The 21,722-nt window shown below is 39.1% G+C and overlaps 1 protein-coding gene across 1 annotated transcript in view; it reads left to right on the top strand.

Moving 5' to 3' along the window:
• Arhgef28 (Rho guanine nucleotide exchange factor 28) overlaps positions 1–21,722 on the top strand; it is a 248,065-nt gene that overhangs the window by 197,520 nt on the left and 28,823 nt on the right. The window contains exons 26-34 of the mRNA XM_077795966.1: positions 960–1,138; positions 2,129–2,220; positions 3,306–3,488; positions 6,736–6,867; positions 9,969–10,069; positions 12,921–12,959; positions 13,062–13,109; positions 17,673–18,155; positions 19,946–20,246. Of these exons, the coding sequence (XP_077652092.1) occupies positions 960–1,138; positions 2,129–2,220; positions 3,306–3,488; positions 6,736–6,867; positions 9,969–10,069; positions 12,921–12,959; positions 13,062–13,109; positions 17,673–18,155; positions 19,946–20,246 (1,558 nt within the window). The remainder of the gene's footprint in view (positions 1–959; positions 1,139–2,128; positions 2,221–3,305; positions 3,489–6,735; positions 6,868–9,968; positions 10,070–12,920; positions 12,960–13,061; positions 13,110–17,672; positions 18,156–19,945; positions 20,247–21,722) is intronic.

Here is a 21,722-nt window from a genome sequence, read left to right as displayed (position 1 = left end):
AGAGCCACAAACCAAAGCCAGAGTTTTCATTTTCACCCCCACACTGCTCAGCGGCAGGCATTCTTTTGGCCATTCTTTCAGCTCCTGGTCCAAGTCAGTGTCAATCAGGGTCGTCTTCATCTTTGGGTCCCTAGAGCTGCACGTGAGGCTTCTAAGGACCACAGTGAATGTCCGTAGAAGGTGGCTGAATCACAGTGTGGCTCCACATTTTAGGCTTTCTTCCTATTTTCTCCGGTGGAATCATGCGAAGTCTAGTTCTACAGACAGTTGTTGTGTGCCTGCTCTGTGCAAGACAATGTGCCCGGCACAGAAAGATGAATTAGACCCTCTGCTGCCCACTCATCAGCTTATCTAGCTGGTGAGGAGAGATACCTGTAGATAGAGCTGTAGCAGTTCTGTTTCTGGGTTGTACAGGACAGTAGCAGAAGAGGCTGGTGACATCTGGGGAATGTAAGGTCTGGCCTTCTTGTTCTTTTTTTTTTTCTTTTTTTTTTTTTTACAGTCGATGATGTTGATTTCTGGGGATTTGTGCCCATCACTGAAACTGTATTGCTATTAACTGCCAAATTCAAGGGACTCTTCAGGTCCATCATCCTTCTCCATCTCTCATATTTTAGAGACTGTTCTCCTTTCTCATATCCTCATAGAAAAATCCCTTGTCCCAGACCACAGCATTCTGATATATTTTTTAATGAGTTCTCTGACGTTTCTCTGTCTTTTTTAAAAGCCGACTTTTTAAACCACTAATTTTTAAGCACAAACATTCCCCTGAACCCTTTCTTTCTATTATTTCTTCTCCATACCCTCTCCCTTAGAGATCTTATCAACTTCCACAGCTCTTTTGTAAATGGGAAATGAAATAAAGGTTTCCCTAGTCCTGTGCTTTCCACGGCTCATGTGTTCAGGGTGACCCTTAGAAAGGACGCAGGTTCATCTGCACATTCTCCTATTTTATGTAGGATCAGAAGCCATCCGTTATTTCCCTTCAGAAGCTTATTGCTAGAGAAGTTGCTAATGAGGAGAGAGGAATGTTTCTGATCAGTGCTTCATCAGCTGGTCCCGAGATGTATGAAATTCACACCAATTCCAAGGAGGAACGAAATAACTGGATGAGGCGGATCCAACAGGCAGTAGAAAGGTAATGTTTCCTTCTGTCTTTGATCCATGGAATGTGCTTGTTCAATTGGGAAAAAAACATTCTAACCATGTCTCCCCTGCATGAAAACGCTGCTTCAGCCAGAATGGTCTGCTCCCTGCCCCTGCACCTGCCTGCGATAGTGGTAGCATGTCACCTGCAGATCTGTCGTCCACACTCCTCTCTGCATGCAGCGCCCTCCCCTCCCCTCTGCCTGTGCACTGTGGTGCAGCTCCTGTCTCGCCTGCTTCATGAAGAATGCCTTAGCACCTGCTCTCTAAGGCATTTATCTGGTGCTTGTGGATCTTATCTTTTACATGTATGTATATATATATATATATATATGCTTATTTAATCAGATTGGAAGCTCCTCGAGGGCAGGGACATGTCATGTGTACCTCTGGGTGCCTTGTATTGAGGAATCATTCAATAAATATTTTTAGATTGGTGGAACTAAAGGTTCTAAATCAATTTATTTCTCTTGGGTACTCAAGGACAGTTTGTATAAATGAGGGTCCAAAGAGATCATTCTTAATGGTAATTTGATTTCATTAATTTCCCTACCTCCACTGCATCCACTCAGTATGGCTCCCTAACTTCATCCCCCAATGCACTTACTCTCACCTGTTAAAACACCCAAATGTTGTAAAAAATAAAAATTATTATCTTATTTGTACTTAACATGAGTGTTGGGTGTATGTGTGTTTATGTGTGTGTGTGTGTGTGTGTGTGTGTGTGTGTGTGTGTGGTTGTGTGTTGGAATATTTGAGTCATCCTATACTGCTGACTTTGAGAGTCATGTTGTATTTTGCACGGTCCTTTTCTCTCAAGAAAAACCACGCTCTTGGCCAAGGGGCATCACTAATTCTCTTTATGCTGATTTTTTTTGCCTTTATGAATAAATTTTATTGCCAAGTTTCCATGTTTTCCTAATGATTCTACACATACTTGGATTTAGTTTCAGTTGTGTCCCTTGACTATTGTCTCTTAAAGTTGCCCAGAAGAAGAAGGGGGAAGGACAAGTGAATCCGATGAAGAGAGGCGGAAAGCTGAAGCCAGAGTGGCCAGAATTCAGCAATGTCAAGGTATGGTGTGGGCCCTTCTGGCTCCCTGGTCGTGGTGTGCTCGTTGGGTGTTGGGAAAGCCCTGGTGTCATGAATGGAAGGTTAACTGTGTGTTTCTGAGGCTTGCCCTGATCACCTTCCAGGAAAACATCCTGATACCAGCCAAGCTCCTTCTTTTACCTTAATGATTAAAACACACAGAAATGCACGCATGAAACAGTAACTGGGCAGTGTGGTACTGATGAATGTCGGAATTGCTGCCTGATGGTTTAATTTTAGGTCCAGCACTGTCATGTCGTAGTTGTAAGACTGCACAAGGAACCCAATAGGTCTGGCCATCAAATGCAAATCTGTAAAGTAAGGTTAGCTCAACTTTGGCCTGATGTTAGAATCACTTGAGGAGGTTGCTCGTGTCTGGGCTGTACCCTCAACTAACTGACTCAGAATCAGTGAGGTGTGCAGAGTAGACATGAATATTTTAAACTCTCTCCAGGTAATCTTGAGGAGCAGAGGGCTGAGAACCCCTGGATTAGATTTTGGTTAAGGACTCTGAGGTTTAAGAATTTTGTCACATAGGACAATCAGGAGAGAAGGATGCATGCAAGGGTGGTGACACAAATTGGGTGTTTAGAAACAAAGACACAAGCCAGCATGCTTGGTTTTGACCATGACTGGCTGAGGACTGAGGAGTTTCAGGCCTTTGTGTTGTTTTCCCCTGTGGGCATTCACTCATCCTGGACTGGGCTGCCTCAATTTTCATTCCTGAGCAGGGTGTCTAGTCTTAATAGGAATCAGCCTGCTTAAACAAAGAAGAACTCTGCAGGGTTTCCTGGAAATAGGGGAATGAAGTGCAGTGGAAGCTGAGAGGGTTGATAAGTCACTTGCTGGGGGCCACAGTCACAAAGTGGAAGAGGCAAGATTTGAACCTGGGTCTGTCCCACCCAACGGCATGAGCTTTACCTTTTAGATCAGACAACTCACTAAGCAGCATCTTTATCTTCTAACTTGAATATAATTATATAATTCAAATTATATAACTTGAATTCTTATGTAATTTGTTGTATTCATGGTAGTGATAAACTTCTATGGTAAATGCTATTTCACAGAAATACTCAGTAATCAAGACCAGCAAATTTGCACATATTTGGAAGAAAAGCTGCATATCTATGCTGAACTGGGGGAGCTGAGTGGCTTTGAGGATGTCCATCTAGAACCTCACCTCCTCATTAAGCCTGACCCAGGAGAGCCTCCTCAGGCAGCCTCTTTACTGGCAGCAGCACTGAAAGAAGGTAAGTTGCTTTGTAAAGGGTTTGTTTTGACAAAGGAAAAAAATATTTATTGAGTACCTACTATATGTCATGCACCATTGTCTTGGTGCTGAGAATATAGTAGAACAAAACATGAGTACCTGCTCTCCTGGAACTTAAATTTAGGAAGAACAAAATATAAAGAAATAAACACACAGGCTGCATCAAGTGCTATGAAGAAAAATAAGCAAGGCAGAAGGGATAGAGGGTGACAGACTTGGGGTGGTTCCATTTTAGATAGGGTGGCCAGGGAAGGCCTCTTTGATGTAATGCTATGTACGCAGACATGAAGGAAGTGAGAAGGCCAAGTGACAAACCCCCTAATTGTGGTTTAAAGGGAGAGCTCTGATTGTGGCATCAGAGGGGCAAAGTGCAGATACTGGTGTTAACAAAGTCTTGGGTATAATTGGGGCAGGTGGTGGCGGAGGTTGGGTGGAGGACAAGATCACTGGATGGAAATGTCATGGAGATGAGAGGCCAGGCTGGTTGAAGGACTGAGTTTATAAAATTACTGAGAATTTTTGGCAGAATTAGCTTTGGAGGGAAGTCGAGAACTTGTGCCAGGTGCTGGGTTGTTCAGGGATTGTGGGCAGAGGTGGGAGTCTGTGGTTCAATGGTGCCAGCTGATGGCAGGAGTGTGGAGGGAGAAAGGACCTTAAGGGGACAGATGGGGATAGTGGTTAGGAACCGATAATAGGAATAAAAAGTTTAAAAAATAAAGTAGCTTCTACCTGATTGGCAAAGAATGCTGTTATTCAGAAAAGGGATTGGTACATTACAGACCATGGATCAAGGTCACTGTGCTGCCTGTTTTGGTGAATGTAGTTCTCCTGGAACACAGGCACATTTCATTTACTGTGTTGGACTGCTGTTTCCTACAGTGGCCCGGGTAAAACAGTTCTGGCAGAGACTGTATGGTCTGCAAAATCTATAATATTAACTATCTGATCACTTGCAGAAAGTGTTTACCAAACACTGGTTTAGAATATCAGAAAATTCACTTTAGGAGAGAACTTAGAAATCATGGGATCCACCACCTTGGGAAGGGCGTAAAGGTTGTCTGAAGTGGAGTCCACAGAGAGAACCACCTATTTGTTTATCCATTCATTCAACATTCACATTCACTGAAAATCTACCCTGTGCATCATTGAAGGTGCTAAGGGAATGGTAATGCTTTCATAAAAGTTCCAGTGGGGATGACAAACAGTACCTAAGGAACCCAGATCATTCAGAAAGTCACATGGAAACAAGATAATGGGATTGGGAGGAGGCAAAGGCTTTGCTCTAGAGAAGTTAAGGAAGATCCTCGCCCCAGGAAGTTATTGTTTGAAATAAGAGTTGAGGGGTGAGAAGCCAGCTATCTAGAGATCTGGGGGAGAATCATTCTTGAACAGAGAGAAAGTAAGCTCAAAGGCCCTGAGCCTGGAATTTTCAAGAAAGAAAGAAGGTGGTGGAAGTCAGCGACTGCCTCAACTGGAGTGGTGCAGGTGGGTGGGGATCAGATCACTGTCGGCCATGATTCAATCTTTTCTATTGTTCCAAATGTGCTGGAAGTCACTGGAAACTTTTAGTCAGGGTGTGGTGTGATCTTCTTTATGTTTTAAAAGGAACACTGGCTACTGTAGGAGAACAGATTGGAAGGGGATGAGTTTGCTTGGAGACGTGTTAGAAAGCAATTGAGATGAGAGATACTGGTGCATGGGTCTAGGCTCCGACTATTGACAACGGAAGCAGAGAGAAGTAAACAGATTCGAGTTGTATTTTAGAAGTAACACCAAAAGGACTTCCAAATGAGTTAAAAGTGATAAGGCCTTTGTGAAACAAATCACTCATTCTTCATTTTTAGCCAGTGGCTTTGACTTCATTTCCCCACTAAAACTTTTTATTAATGATGGGTTATAAGTTCATTGGCTTCAATTCCTTTGGCCCATTGTGTGAAAGAGATATGAGGGAACAGCCCTGGACACAGCTGCTCAAAAGGAACCAGATCAGGGGAGGTACTGCAAGGGCCCCAAGTGGGGTAATTCACCCCTGAGTCATTGGTCAGCACTCAGCCTTCAGGTGAGAGATGCAGCAGGAATTCTTATCAGAGCAAGGTAATCATCTTCTGTTAAAAAAAAAAAAAAAAAAAAAACCAGCTGAATATGCACCTTGAATGGTCTTCCTGGTTCTTTGAAATGCCAGACTGGTTTTCCTTTCTCTTCTTCTGTCTCTGCCCCACGGATCCCAGCCATCCTTCCAGGTCTGCTCAGATTTCATCCCTTTTGTGAACTTTGCCTTAATCCCACTAGTTTATGTAACTCTCCTGCTCACCAGTGCTGCAGTAGCTTTTGCAATGCTCAAATAACTGAGAGACAGAGCTTACCTGATAATGTGCCGCCCTGTAATATGGTTAGTTGTATGTCTCTTTCTTTCTCCAGTCTGCAGGTTCTCTTTAGTAGTTATAAAAGTAGTTTAGTAGTCAGAGTTGATTCTCAGTATTTTCTGATTGGAATCATTGGACAAGATGGCTTTAGGAATATTTGTAGAGTCCTCAAAGTCATAGTCTGCTATAGACTAGTCAAAATCTTTTATTATGAACACACTTTCCCCTTCCTGGTGTGGCTTTTCTTAAGCTGTTGGAAGCTTTGTGATTCAGAATTAGCCTTTGGAGCTTGTTTAGAACAAAAATTGCCCCCTTTCCTCTGTGGAACCTGATATCAAGGTCTAGAGTGAATACTGGGAATCTATATTATTAAAGTTGGAGGAAATACTCTTTTGAAGAATAGCTAATATTTCTGAACAACTGCTTTTAAAAGTCTAATACCTGATGTTTATATTACTTGAATTACAGGAAGTTTTTCAACATACTATTTTAGTGAAGTAAAAGTTACATTGAGATTTTTTATATAATGGTTTTTTACTGTTTTATTGAGTTAGCGCTATATTTCAAGATGATGTTAAAAGTATTGGTTTAAATTTCAGGCCTGTATATTTTTTTCTATAAAGGGAGAGATTGTAAATATTTTAGGGTTTGCAGGTCACCCCATCTTGATCTTGTGTGGGAGTGTGTGTGCGTGTGCACACACAAGCCTGTGTTTTAACAAGCTTTTAAAAACGTAAAAATAATACATAGCTCCCAGGCCACGTAAAATCATACACAGACCAAATACAATTTGTTAACTCTTGGTCTAGATCAAACTCTACACATACATTCATTTTTTAAATTTATTTTTATTTTCCTACTTAGCGGAGAGTCTGCAAGTTGCAGTGAAGGCCTCACAGATGGGCGATGCAAGTCAGCCATCTGAGGAAGGTGGCGGAGAAGCTGTCTTGGTGGACACACTCCATTCTGCTGATGTACCAGGACCGCCCACTGCTCGTAAGTGAAAACACAGGCCTTGGCAATGAGCCTGAACAGCCCCTGGAGCCTGTAGTGGTCACATAAGATGAAAGCAATGACTCTGTCCCTATGGAAAGGGACTTTGTGTATTTTTTTTAAATTGGAAAAAAAAAAATAAGAACAACTATGCTAGTCATAAGTAAATATCATATGCATACATTCATGGCATGGTGTTCCAAGGATAAAGACTTGAAGAGTGGTTGGTGGGTTTTACTGTTCTGTTTCCCATCAAAGCATTGCACCTTCCCCGAGGCATACCCTGCTTCGACTTTTTATATGACTTATTGAACACCAATTTAGAAAGGACTTTTTCAATCTTTTTTTTTTTAAGCGTCCCTGCAGTCCACTGGAGAATAAGCCTTAAACTTAATTTCATGAATATCAACTGAGAAAATATAACTGAGAATATCTCTGATTCTTAATAAAACTAGGATCTCTCTCCCTCTCTCTCTCTCTCTCCCTCTCTCTCTCTCTCTCTCCCTCTCTCTCTCTCTCTCTCTCTCTCTCTCTCTCTCTCTCTCTCACACACACACACACACACACACACACACACACACACAGAGTTTGGTGTGTGCAAAGGTAGAATTGCCAAAAGAGTCTTCATCTGTGTTATCATATACTTTAATTCAGGTCAAAATTTATTTATTGAAACACCATTTCAGTATATTTTAAGTACAGAAAAACAGAATATAGAGAATTAGCTTAGGTAATATAGGTAATATAAACCTAATTATGTTGTTATATGTGTTATTTTTAAACTGAATAGTTAATTCCATAGAGGACTCAAAGATGAGAGTATAAAGTCTATCTTTCAGCACATACAGGTGGTAAAAACTTTACTTCCAAAGAAATGTCTTATGTACATGTGATAAACCATCTTTAGTAGCGAGAGACTGGAGGATTAAATTGTTTTAGACTTTCTTTAACAACATCCCCTGGTTAATTAAGATATATTGAAGCAGTATAGCTTTTTAATTCTAGACATTTTTTTTGTGAGCACCAATAATTATTTTCCCCTCTCCAGTTCTGCTTTATCTAATCCTGGGTCTCTATTTTCAGAGTGTGCACATGTGTTTTTCATTTCAACACAGCTCAGATTCATCAGGGGAGTTGTACTGCCCTGGGTGATTTCCTTTTAAAAGAAGAACCTCATTATGCCATTGAGGAAGTTCTATCTAAAAATACATGTAGGGATCTGCTGCTTTCAGCCTCAGCCCAGGGACAGCTGAAGAGGCTCCACTCCGCCTCTGCAGCTGCTCAGAGCACGTGGCCAGATCCCTCCCTTTGGGCCAGGCAATGGAGGCTCTCCCCATCTGTGTCCACATCTCCCACAACTCTGTAGGGATAACTGTGGCATTTGCTAGAACCAGAACAGTCTGATACCAGGATTCACATAGAGGAGATGCAGGTTCAGGGGGCAGGGTCCTGAACCCAAAGAGCTTATTGGTTCTGGGCTGAATTGGACCATGATGCTATAAAAATTAGATTTTCTTTATAAGGTCACTAAAGGCAAAAGATTATTCCTAAATGAAAGCCTCCACTAAAATGGGTCAGTTCTGTGATTGACTTTGAGGACTGGGTTCTTCCAAATCAAGCTCATGTCAGCCTGAGGTTATAAGCCAAACAAAACTCTATTTTTAGGATTCAGTATACTTCATCAGGTGAACGAGTGAAATCTACTTCTGTCAGTTTCTGTCCACTGGAAACCCTCTCACTTGCCCTGAAATTGACTATGGAGAGGGGCAACCTGATCCAAATTCCAGAAATCTGCCTTTATTTGGCCCATCACTGCCTTCTTTCCACATTTGGTTGCCCTTATTTCTGTGAAGAGTTGGGGAAGAGAAAGAGAATAGTTAATTCTTTGCTAATGCCTTTTGACATCTCTTTAAGACATTTTTTTTTTTAAAGGAATGGTATCCAATGGAACTACTTTTTGAGTGACAGAAGAGTCTCTATACAATGTCCTTTCACTATAGGCATAGACAATGAACTTGGTTTCTACTTGATATCATTTAAAGTAATTTCTGCTGAGATCAAAAGTCTTTTTTTACAAGAGGCCTTTAGAGTCTTAGACAACTCTACTTTTCCAAAGATATAAGCATTTTTTTTTTGCTAATTTAAACAAAAAGAAAAAGCATTTCCCAAACTAGAAATAAAGTTTTGAGATATCATCAAATAAAGAATTGTATAAACAGCACCACGAAGTGAATATCTTTTTCATTAGCGTCCTGATTAGACATTGTTTCATTGAAATACTATGTGTGAAATGGCCTCAAAGGGTCTAGCTTTAATCAGTGCAAGGTGAGCATGGTATATATTTTAACTGAGTTCACATGGTAAATAAAGAAATAAATTCATGCCAATGGAGATTTATTGGAAGTGAAATTTGTATTTGGTACTTAAAAATATTTCTCGACTAATCCCTATGTTTTCGTAGGTTAAATATACAGTAATTACAGTATTTGCAAATTTAGAGTATTAGTAGGAAGTGTGAGAAAAAAAATTGGAAATTATGAGAAACTGGGACAGGGTCTCAGTTTATGTGACCCTGAAACCATGAAGCCTTAGCCATCTTCAGCCTTCTTAGAAAGGTGACAACTGCTGGTCTGCTCTTTCCTTCTAAACCTTGCTTATGGGCTGCCGCTCTCGTACTGGGCAGGGGGGCCTTCTTACAGACCTGGGTCTGCCCTGAGACCTTGCTTTCATTCAATTGTGCCTGGTTTAAATTTCACCCTCCCCAGTAGGCTTTTTCCTACTAAGTGAATGTGATACATAGAATCTATATTTCCTAGACCACAAACAACACATGGGCACGTCTGCATGAGAAAGAAGTAAATGTGAAAAGATGAGTGCTCATTCATGCCCTGTGTCAATATGACTTGTGTTAGTGTGTAAGCCCCCTGTGGGCAGGGACTGTGTGCTTTGCTCTGTGCTGCTTTGGTGCCTCCTATGAGAACATTCCAGATGTATCAATTGTCCTCGTTCCTTATTTGGAAGGGTGGGTCAGCTGTGTGTGGATGAACCCAATCGGGTGGCTGATGTTTGTCCTTTTTGTTTCTGTCTCAATGGCGTGCTCCCAGCACTAGACACAGAAGGGACAGAAGGAAGAGGCTGTTGGGATGTGGATCCCGGGATCCAGGGTGTGGTAACCGACTTGGAGGTCTCTGATGCAGGGGAGAAGGTATTGTTAACTGATTTGTTAGTAAATGACTTGGGTTGCTTTGTACCAATAAAATAGCCTCAGGTCCTGCCCTGTCAATGGCAGTGAGTGGAATGAAAGTGCTTTTCTGAATTGTTCTCAATATTCCTATTTAAACTTTCTAACTTATTTCTTCTTTCAATGTTCTTGTTCTTCCTATATCATGTAGGTGTAAACAAAAGAAAAGTGAAAAAGTTATTAAAGAAGGTTGAAAACTCTCACGTCTGTATGTGTGTCTGTGCTCTGACCTCTGGGCTCACTTTCCGCGCTGCAAACCTTGCTTTCCACACACTGCTTTTGGCAACCATCTGGCTGAGGTGGTCCTGAGCATCGGGGCCCTTATGCAACCGGATGGTGCTCACGTAGCTGAGATAATTTCTACTATGGAATATTCTTGCTGCTTTTACCTTCCTTGACTTTCTCCGCTTTTCCAATTTTTTTTCCCTGTCACTGCCCACATTTCACCTACTCTTGGTAGATTTTTAATTCACCTGACCAATTTTTCATTTGTGATAAAGTGGTTCCAAATGCTGCTGCTCCTTCTATGACTTCTACTATACATAGGTTATAACTCTCTCTTTAGAAATTAAATACATACAACTTCCCATTAACTTCAAATGAAATTGAAATGTCTCATATATTAAAAGAATAAAACTACGATTCCGGGAGATGCCAAGTTGTCCTCCTTAGGAGGGCTTGAGGGCTCAAGAATTTGGTTTTGTCTGACACTGAATTAGGTCCATTATCAAGTATCAGCATGTGCCAGTGTAGGAAAGAACATAAACCTGTATGTCATCTATATGTTTAAATGTAGCATTTTATATATGATGTATGTATTACATATGGCTAGGAGACCAAGTTCAAAGATGTAAAAAAAAAAAAAAATAGAAAAGACAACTAATTTAAAATCATTTTAAAACTTTATAAGAAAAGTGAATGTGACAAAATGAATATAAGAATGCAATGTTTTATGTTTTCTGATTGTAAACTTTCTAACTTATTTGTCTTAAAATGTTCCTGCTTTTCATCCTTCTCTGTACAGACTTCACTTTTAAATCTGGTTTGTAGCTTTTAACTGTTTTCATGTTATCAGGAAGGAAGGAGAGAGGGTTGGAGGTAGGACGAGTTGGTCAGTGATAGTTTACTCTCAAATGAAAAGCCATCACAGCTCCCACCTGTGATTTAGTTACAGGAGGATAATCGAGATTAAGTGTCCAGGTTCTTCTTTGTATTAACCTATGTAGAAAATTTGGCACTTAATAAGGCATTTTGAGAAACTAAGCTAAGGTTCCACTTGAAATCACACTCTTAAAAATTGTATAATGGATAGTTTCCCATTAGCTCACTTAATAAGGTAAGATTAAAACATTACTACTGAAAGAATTAAAAAACAACCCCCCCCCCTCCAAAAACCCAATGGCAGAAATCCTGTTAATCATCCATTGCAATTATGCTCTTGAACCACAAGGTGGCGGACCAACTCCATTAAAAGGATTATGTGCATTTTCCTTTCTCACTAGTAATGGTGGTTCTTGGGTAGCACAAAGCAACTCATTTCTATGTGTTTAATTTTTAGAGTATAAAAATTCTATACCATATTTTATTTCAAAATAATAAAATGTTGATGGGCAAGAACAGACTAGTAGAAAAGCAAGAACTCCAAAACTCACTAAAGAATGGGGATTCTTAGTCCTTGTTATCTTCCATAGGGTTGGGCACAGATCTAATGCCTTTAAATTTCATCTCCCTTTTTCAGACTTTGTCTTTCCCTCTATTGGAGGGGCTTCTCAGTAATGAAATTTTTAATTTGCCATATGGGGGAAGAGAAGATCTGGTTAGTTCATCATCAACCTGAACTGATTGCATTTAACAACAAGTTGAAAGTTATCTGAGAACATTACCATGGCTGACTGTTTTTTACACTTGAAATTAGATCTGCTCAGATGAAAACAAGCAGCATATTGGAGACTGTAGGCTCTTGGAGAACAGGGAGTCCAATGATCTCCCATAGGATAAAGCATAGTGTTGATAGTGAGTGATCAGTACTTATTGAGTAGAGCGCAATCAAATTCAAGTTTTCATTGCATGCCAGACATCATCTTAGGTTTGCAGATATAATATTGAATACACAAAGTCCTGCTATTCACTGGTTTATGTACTAGTGTGAGAAGACAGACAATAGGTAAATAAACAAAAGTTTAATTCAATTCTGGAAACTGGAAACCCTCAGTATCCACATGTTCCATTAATGTGTGCTGCTGTGGGCAAGACAAAGAATGAAGCATAGACCTACTTCCCAAGGAGCAGATGGTCTCCTGTGGCCTCACTTATAGTCTTTGCACTGGCCCAGTGAAGTCTAATTGAGGCAGGCTCTGGGGGAGACCAGTTTTCTTAGTCTAACCAGTGACTATTTTGGCCAGTGAGGCAGGGAACTGGAGGCCTGATACAATGTTCTCTATCTTCTAAATCTGGCCTCGAGGATGTAAGGGGTCAGTCTGACTCAGGAGAAAACTTCAACCTGGGCGCAGAGCGCTCAGTTTACAGTGTGGTCTGCATGCAGTAAACATGTGTCCCTTGCAAGGCTTCCTCTCAGTCCTCCCTTGTTTTAAGATGGAGCATGGTAAAACTTTCCATGCATCCCTAACACCAAGTTTGCATGAGGGAGTCTCTTGCTTTCAAGTGGGGGTTTCTATAGGTTTTTCATCCTAGAAGGATTCAGAGTCACTATAGATGAGGTAATTGAGTTTAGAGAGGATGAGGGTCATGCATTTTGGAACAGCTTTTCCAAAAAGTAGAGTGGCTATTCATTTTCTTATGTTTTTATGTATTGTAGGTGGAATATAGAAGTTTTTCAGAATCTTCACAATCAGAGGTGAGCTATGTATGCTTTAAATATATCACTATGCTTTTTTTTTTGATTTGTAGCTAATGAAAGGTTTTTCAAGAATTTGATATATACCCTCTTATTTTTCAGATTATACAAGCTATACAGAATTTAACTCGTCTTTTATATAGCCTTCAGGTAACAACCTTCTGCTAATCTTTGACCTTGTGAATGTTTCTCTTAATGCAATTCACTTTGATGATTCCCAGACTTTAGAAATTAGAATATCTTGAGAGATAGTGAGTGATCTCAGAAGAATGCCAACCCCGTAAGAGAAAGTCAGCCAGATGAGCTGAACTTCACCTGGTTTTGTAATCATGAGGCAACACCACTACTACATTTTATACCATTCTTCTTAGAAACCATAAAACAGTTCATATCTTTAGAAAATAGTGATGAATATGTTCTGGCTTGACATTTACAATGAAGCTCTTAGGTGAGTGTAGCATGACTTCACATTTTCTGGTGAAAACTTAAATTCACACCTAAACTTTTTCACTTCCACATGTGGCCTTAGGTCTTAAGAGCAGTTAAATAATTCATCCACTCTTTCGGGTTTTTTTTTCCCCCCTTCTCCATCGCTTAACATTTTTTGAGTACCTGCTCTGTCTGTGCTGGACACTATGCTGAGGGTTAAGTCCACAAAAGCAAAAGGACCACAAGACCTATTCTCAAAGGGCTTATTCTTTTTCAAAAAAAAAAATAAGCATAAAAATGTTTGAATTGAGGATTAGAGTGCTGAGGGATCCCTCAGGTCATGCACAGAAAAGAGGCTCAGGGCACCCAGTTGCTTAGTTTACTGATTAACAAAATTTTAATGCTATAAAAGCAATGTTTATCTAGTAAAACGATTTGAAGAAATTTGGAAATACAAATAGATAAAAGAAATGGCTTGTGATTCTGTGGAGAGGACTCACCACCATCATGCTAGTGCATATCCCTCCCGATTCTGGATTGCTTTTTGTATGTATGTTAGCAACACCTGTCTGTGCCATCCTCCATTCTGCAATAGCATGATTTTCAATAAATGTGTAATGTTCAAGTCTATGAAATTTATCCAATCACCAATTAGCTACACTTTTTTATTATTAATAGCACAAAATGTGGACATCCTTGTACGCTGATCTCTATAGCCATATCTAAATGTTTCTTCTTCAGGATAAATTACTAGAACTATTTTCTTTCTTTCTTTTCTTTTTTTTTTTAAGGTTTTAAATAAACATTGCCCAAATAAAGCAATCAACCTTCTCTTTCTCTTTCTTTCTTTCTCTCTTCAATTTGAAAATGGGTCAAGAATCTGATAATTTGAATTTGCACTTCTGTGATTAGTAGTGAGACTAAACTTTTTACCCCTTCCTGGTTTATTACTCATTCATATTTCATATTTGTATACCTTTTGAATGTTAAAAGAATATTAAGTCTAATTTGTCACCAAAAAATGTTAAGTCATACTGCATTTGCTGTTTCCTTATTTATACTTCAACCCAACTACATCAAGACTTTATTATTATCACATTAATTAATGAATAAAGCTTTGGATCACATTTGAATATATGACAGTGCTAGTCTCTTCTTATTTTTTCATATATTTACACATACTTTTACCAGAACTTTTGAATCACTCTGTCAATTATTTCCTACCAAGACCCACAAAATCAAAATTTTATTTTATTTATGAATTAAATTGGAGAGAATTGGAACTTCTGCCATAATCAGTCCTCTTGTCTAAAAACATGGGCCAGTCATCTCTTATTTTATGTTCTGTTACAAAGCTTTAGAATATCTTCATATAGGTGAATATATGTATCCCTAATGGTTGTAAGTAAAGGATATTTGTGTATTTATTTTTTAACTGGTCTACTCAATTAACTTCTTTATTTGATTCTTTGAGGTATCCCAGGTAGGAAAAAAATTGAAAATAATAGTTATTTAACTGTTCTTTAATAGTCCTATCAATTTTATTTTCTTGATTTATTGCTTTGTATGAAACTTCTGAAAATCTGTTAACTAACAGGGGTGATAGTAAGCTCCTTATTCACAGTTTTGTGGGATTGCCTTTAGTGTCTTAAAGCATCAGAGATGCTGGTCTGGAATAGGAGTTCTTAGAGATGAATTTATCATGTAAAACAAATATGTTTAAAATATGCTTTCTTTTAAATGTCAACAAAGAAGAGATAGAGTTTGAATGTAATGTATTATCTCTTAAGGAATAAAAAAACTTGAGCATCCTGGGTTGTGTTACCTGGTAAAATACAAGTTCATCTCTCTTCTATTCAACTCTGAATGTAGCCCCTTGTGGATTCAAGGTTCAAAATGCCCTGTGACCTAAATGACCTCATTTTTGCAATGCATTAGGTTGAAGCCACTTGGGAAATACCAAAGTCTGCAGTAGACTTTTTCAAACAGGCTAAAGCTTTTGGGCTGCTCTAAAGATATGGTCTCTGAAAGATTTTCGTTCATGGTACAGTCATCTCTTTAGAAGCTGAATTTCTTATCCATGCTTAATGTTTTTACATAAGTGTGTCTGAATGAGATGAAAATGAAATTTGGTCATTTGAGAACAGGGTCAGAGAATAGGTAGAATGAGTCAAAAAGGAAAAGGCACAGATATTCTGGCAATGTAAGTGAAGAGAGAATGGATTGCATGCGGATTCCTAAAAAAGTACTGTTCTCTCCTAAATATAAGTGCAAACTTTAAGTGTGGGAAATGAATATCCAATCTTTGAATTCCACCTCTGTGTTAGGGAAGAAAATAATCTTATCCCAAATGATAAGTAGACACAAAGTGGTCTTCATAGTCATGCTGAATTATTCTAATGGTAATCCTTACATGATAGTTATCATTTCCCGTGGCAGTTTTGACATGTAAATGATTGGATTTTTGTTTGTTTAACCGTACTGATGCCCTTAGGATTTATTGGAATTAGGGAGTGATGTATTGTCTACAGTGTGTTCTGCCAGGTCAGCGAGTCCTGAGTGGTTTATTATGTGCTAATTATTTCATATTTAAAGAGCATAGTAATTAGCATCTATTCTCAATGATAATCATTGTTCTCTTTATAACAGCTGTTAAAGGTCATTAACCAAATAGTCAAACAAGCCTGAAATTTTAAAAATAATTCTAAAATCTAAAAATATGAATTTCATTTCAAAAAGCCCCAAGGGAATATCTTTTTGAGTCTTACTCTAAAACGAGTACACATTTAAAATATATTTTAGTTCTCTAACTTTCAAAAGTATAGAAAACTGCTGATCTAACAAAGAACTAATGTTCAAACCCCCATCTTCCTAGCATCTGTTACATGGACAGTTTAAAAAATTCTTAGAAAGGAAAAATGTGAATTTATTCCTAAGAGAGTAATGATTTCTCATACTGAGTCAAAACACACACACATACCCAGTATGTGTCCATTTTCAATTTGTCCCTTCTGTACATCTTTGCACTTTAAATGGAACTTTCAAAATGAAAAGCTTCCAAGGACATTCACAGAGAAATTTTGGCTTAGTGGCATCTATCCAAATCTTGGCAATTATTTTCTGTGATGTTGCCAAACTTTTCATAGGCAGATACCATAACTCAAAATGTTTTTTTAAATCTATTTGGTAATGTCCTCTGGGATTTAGAGTGTCTATTTTCTCTTAATCATTCCAGCCTCCTGTTAGCAATCTATTAAACAAATGAATTTCAGCTCAGTGTTTTATGCATGACCTTCCTGTGAGAATGCAAAGACATAACAGTAAGCAGACTAGCTTCAGCCACTTACGTATCTCCTGAAAATAGCATTAACTGCTATCCTTAAGCATTATGCTATAAAGAGATATTTATCAAATCTCTCCAAATAGTTGACTTTTATTTTTATGTCTTCATGAAAGCAACCTATGTGACTCAAGTAATTTCTGGTTTGGGATTCAAATAAAAGATACTACTAGGTTTACATAGATTTTAAAATTAATGTGACTATTAATTTATTAACTGGGGAAGCTCAGAAAGAGAATGAGTTCTAGAATGGGAATGTAGAGTCTTACAAGTTTATGTACTGTATTCTTTCTTACTAAGAAGACTTACTTAAATATCACCCAACAGCTGGCAACCAATGACATTTACAGAAGGGGGTTGAGTACAATAAACCTTCTGTAACCACATTTTCTGCATCCTCTCATTCAAACAACATTGGATAGAAAAATGTAGGGAAAAAATTTCATAAAGTTCCAAAAAGCAAAACTTGAGTTTGCATCTTGCTCAGTACTACACTGGATTTGTGCACATGAAGTGACTTGTGGGCATTGTATTAGGAATTATGAGTCATCTAGAGATGATTCAAAGTATGCAGGAGGATGTGCGTAGGTTTTGTGCAAACACTAAGGCGTTTTATGTAAGAGGCTAGAGCATCTGCAGACTTGGGTACCCACAAGGAGTCCTGGAACCAATCCCCTCAGACACTAAGGAAAAATGATATGATTTTTTCTCTATATAAGATTTCTTCTCTATATAATTTCCCAGATGATGTCATTAAGAACTAAAGATAAACCTATTTGAAATGCCAAAGTCTGTCTTTACATGTAATTTGGAAAAAGGGCAGAATATTAAGAGAAAATAGTTTGATTAGTTTGATTATACATTTTGTATTTAGGGATGCTTCCAACCCAAGAGGTAAACAAGACACAAGCCTGTTTATTCATTTGTCCTCCGCTGCCCCACAGGCCGCCTTGACCATTCAGGATAGCCACATCGAGATCCACAAGCTGGTTCTGCAGCAGGAGAGCCTGGCCCCCGGCCACTCTTTGCGAGGCGGCTCCTTCCAAGACCAGGAAAAGTCCCGCAACCTGGAGAAGCGGCGTGAGGAGCTGGCTAACATCCACAAGCTCCAACACCAGTTCCAGCAGGAACAGCGGCGCTGGCACCGCAGGTGTGACCAGCAGCAGCGGGAGCAGGAGGCCAAGGAGAGCTGGCTGCAGGCGCGGGAACGGGAGTGCCAGTCCCAGGAGGAGCTTCTGCTCAAGAACCGCAGCGAGCTGGACCATCAGCTCCAGGAGTACCAGCAAAACCTGGAGCGGCTGAGGGAGGGCCAGAGGATGGTGGAGAGGGAGAGAGAGAGCGTGCGCGCCCAACTGGGCCTGCAGTGTCAGTGGAAGCACAGCCGGCAGAGCAGCCTCCCCGCCGCCTTTCCACCAGGAAGCAAGGAGGTATGGCTCTTCCAGGGTGTCCAAGCAGCTTTCAAAGGCAGGCTCAGTCCTCCAGGGATGCTATACAAACACCGCTGTTACTGGTTGTTGTGTAAGAGCTCACAAGAGCGTCTCAAATTAGTAGATAGTGAAAGCTAGGATCTTTTAGAAGCAATGCATGTGTCTTGACTTGAAACATGGAAATTTTTAAGACCAAGGTTCTGTTGGGTCATTGTACTCAGAGACACCTTTGCCTGAGGAAGGAACATAGAATCAGATTGACCCAGTGAGGTGAGGGCAGGTTTGCCTTAGAAGCACATTCACTGTGAGCATGCCATTGTTCCAGTATTTTAAGGACCCTGTTTCTACAATCTATTCCTATAGGATATAATAAGAAAATTCTATCATCCAGGATTCATGTACCTTTTAGACTGGTTAGGTATGAATATATATTATATGCAAATAAAACACTATTCTGTTATGTTACTCTTCTTTGTGAATTGGATAGATTAAATTCCAAATCTATATCACTAATAATAGTTAACATGATTTGCACTGTCACCATAATGGGACTCAAGGAAATCTGTCCAAAGAAAGAGGAGACCGCTATTCTACTTTCCAGCCTCTTGACCTATCACAGAAAAGAATCTAAGAATCAGTCAGGTTTTAGCAAAGAGGGGGTGCTTTGTTGGAAAGTGAAAAACAAAAGCCAAAAGAAAGTGAAAGTGAAGATGTGTTTCCAGAGCCGTATACAGTGCTGTTGAGGGTAAGAAGCAGCTTTGGGGTCTCTAGTGGGCATGGGAAGGTCAGTGGGAATGGCCTCAGCCTGGTGGTTGTGAGGCCATTTATGGGAGCCTGGCCTTTCTCAGGCCCTTAGTTCAATGTTGTCTCCTCTATCTGATTGGTAGATAACATTGGGAATGTATCCTAGATTATAGGTTTCTAAAAATATTACATCTCCCTTTGTTTAGTCTGAACATACATTGTGTAAGCTAACAATGCTCTTGAGCTTAATCAAAATGAGGCCCTTCTCATAGACAAGTGAATTTATAATAATTCTAAGATTCATACATTTGTCAGTAATTATTCATTTCCTACTTAGCTGGATTCAGTTTGCTCCAGGTGTGGAGGAGAAACTGGCCTGGGGATAAAAGGTGTGAGGAGCTTTCCCATAGGCTCTGGGGTTAAAGATACAGTTTTTTTTCCTCACTCTTTTGTTTCCTTTCTACTTATATTTTCTATCTTGCCTCAAAGCTAATTAAAGACATAGGCTATGTCTGAGTAGGATGAAATCTTTCAGAAGATTACGTGTTTTCTTTGCATCCTCTCTGACAATGCTTGGCAATCCCATTCATCCCAGGAGTTTAGTTTTCTGTGCTATATGTGTTGCATGTATGCTTTTTATTGATAATGCATGGAGTTGTAAAAGCTAATGAGAACTGTGTTGCATCTGATTTTTCTTTCAAGTTTGCTAAATTACATTTATTGCAAATTCCTTGTGTATATATGGATATGTTTTCAATTTTTTATTTAGTAAAAATTAAAATGTTCTGTCTTTGATTAAAATAGAGACTCTTTAATAGTCTAGGACACTGCAGCTTTGTTATAAAAGACATTGTGGATAGTGAATTGAATTCTTTGGTTCTAGCTCATTTAAATGGAATGAGAGGAAACAGTAAATGGTGATATTCTTCTTGATCTCACTCTTATTGAGGTCTTGATTGTGAGATTCTAGTAGAAATAAACACTTTACTACGTTTGTTTAAGTTGCTGGAGAAATTATAGTACTTTTTCTGTATTTCTTTACACAGGTAATGGAACTTAATCCATCTGAGGGTTTGTGTCGTGAAAATTCACTCCTCGTCCATGAAGCTTTAGTACAAATGTCACTTAACACTTTCAGTAAACCGAGTCCATCAGGCATCCACGAGGATGCCACTTACCCCTCAAATATATCTAATTCTGATTTGGTGAGGACTAGTGAAAATCAAGTAAACCTCAAGACGGAAGTTTCTCAGCCTTCAGATGTCAACCATGAACTGTGGACAGCTGTTGGGCCCTGTCATCAGATACCTCCTCTCCACGAAAGCAGCAAGGATTCTTGTAAATATGGTAATTAACACCTTACACATCGCCTGTGTAGTTTCAACAAGAAATTGTGTTCTCTGAATGATTGGCTCTTCTGCAGATTGAATCAAAGTGAGCCCTAATATGGGAGTCAATTGGTGATGATGAGCTGGAGTCTGTAGCACACACTTTTCTGTGGGGAAGTCTGGGGATGGCCTTCTCTCAGAAGCATCTAGACAAGCAAAGCCACGAATGTAGGGTTTAGGAAATGAGACCAACACAAAGGAACCAGGTGTTTTTTAGGCCTGTGGCCCCAAAGGGTCATGTCCCCTTAAAAGTGAAGCAACTTGATCTTTATTCCCCACTGTAGACCCTGCTATGTCCCGATACGCATATCCATTGACTCTCAGAAATAAAAGATATGAACAGGGTTTGCAATAGGACTTTATGGTCTATCACAGCAATTTCCTGTAACGTTAGAGAAATCTTCTGTACTGCTATTAAACACCCCAAATGAAACTGTTAACATCATTTGTCATTGTAAAAAAAGGTGTCGTCTCTCCATAAGTACCTCATAATAACACAATTTGCTAATCCCATTAAAGCATTTGCCAAATATAAAGGAAGGGCAGCTCGAGTTTCCAACTCGTGAATCCAAATGATTTAAATCTATGTCTATCATAAATTGTTTTCTGTGGGATATGAGGTAGGGAATGAGAAGAACTTGAAACCTCTCTACAGAAAAACAGATGGTATGCAATAGAATAAACAAATGGCCGGCCACATGGACCTGAAATAAATCACTGACAGTAAAATGTTTCAGAAACATAAAACAAGCAGTGTATAGAGATCCTTAGAACTTGACATGGACTTGTGTCTGCGATTAATATATATTAGTTTGTCAGTTGGGTGGATAATTTTTCAGAAACAAAATTATTTGAAGGTGTTGAGCTTCTTCCAATTAGGGAATCATAATTCTGAGACTACCTGCAAGTGGATTTATTGCTGATATAAAAGATCTTGATTCTCAATAGAGAATAATTCTTTATACCACTTAGCCACTGTTGTGATGTTCTTACTTCTTGTCAGCATGTAGGAGAGAATGAAATAGGTCTTAAAAGTATTGTTTCAGATGTTCCCTAAATAAAAGAGAACAATACATTGGATTAATAGTTTGGACTAAAAAAAAGGTTAAGCAAAATTTAGAAAATAGGACCCCTTTAATGTATTATCTTGCAGTTTAATACTGTGGAGACCACACTGCAGGGTGCTTTTTTCCTAGGCACATGTTGCTTTGCTCTGCTGATTCATTACCTTGCTATTTACAGGGCTTTATGTGTTTTTGCCAGTGTGGTTTTGCATCCTGGCTTTGGTATAATTCAAAAACTCAGTTTGAGCTTAACCACATTCGGCTTTTGTTTAAGAGAAGTATTTCTGTTTTACTTGTTTTGTGTATCTGCCATCTTTTTCTATTGCCTTGTGCTTCAAAGTAGAAAGCTTTTAAACATTTGGCAGCATACC

The sequence above is a fragment of the Urocitellus parryii genome, chromosome 1 (assembly GCF_045843805.1).
Source record: "Urocitellus parryii isolate mUroPar1 chromosome 1, mUroPar1.hap1, whole genome shotgun sequence".
NCBI lineage: Eukaryota > Metazoa > Chordata > Mammalia > Rodentia > Sciuridae > Urocitellus > Urocitellus parryii.
Note: the sequence above shows the minus strand (reverse complement) of the source record. Positions and strands in the feature narration are given on the sequence as shown.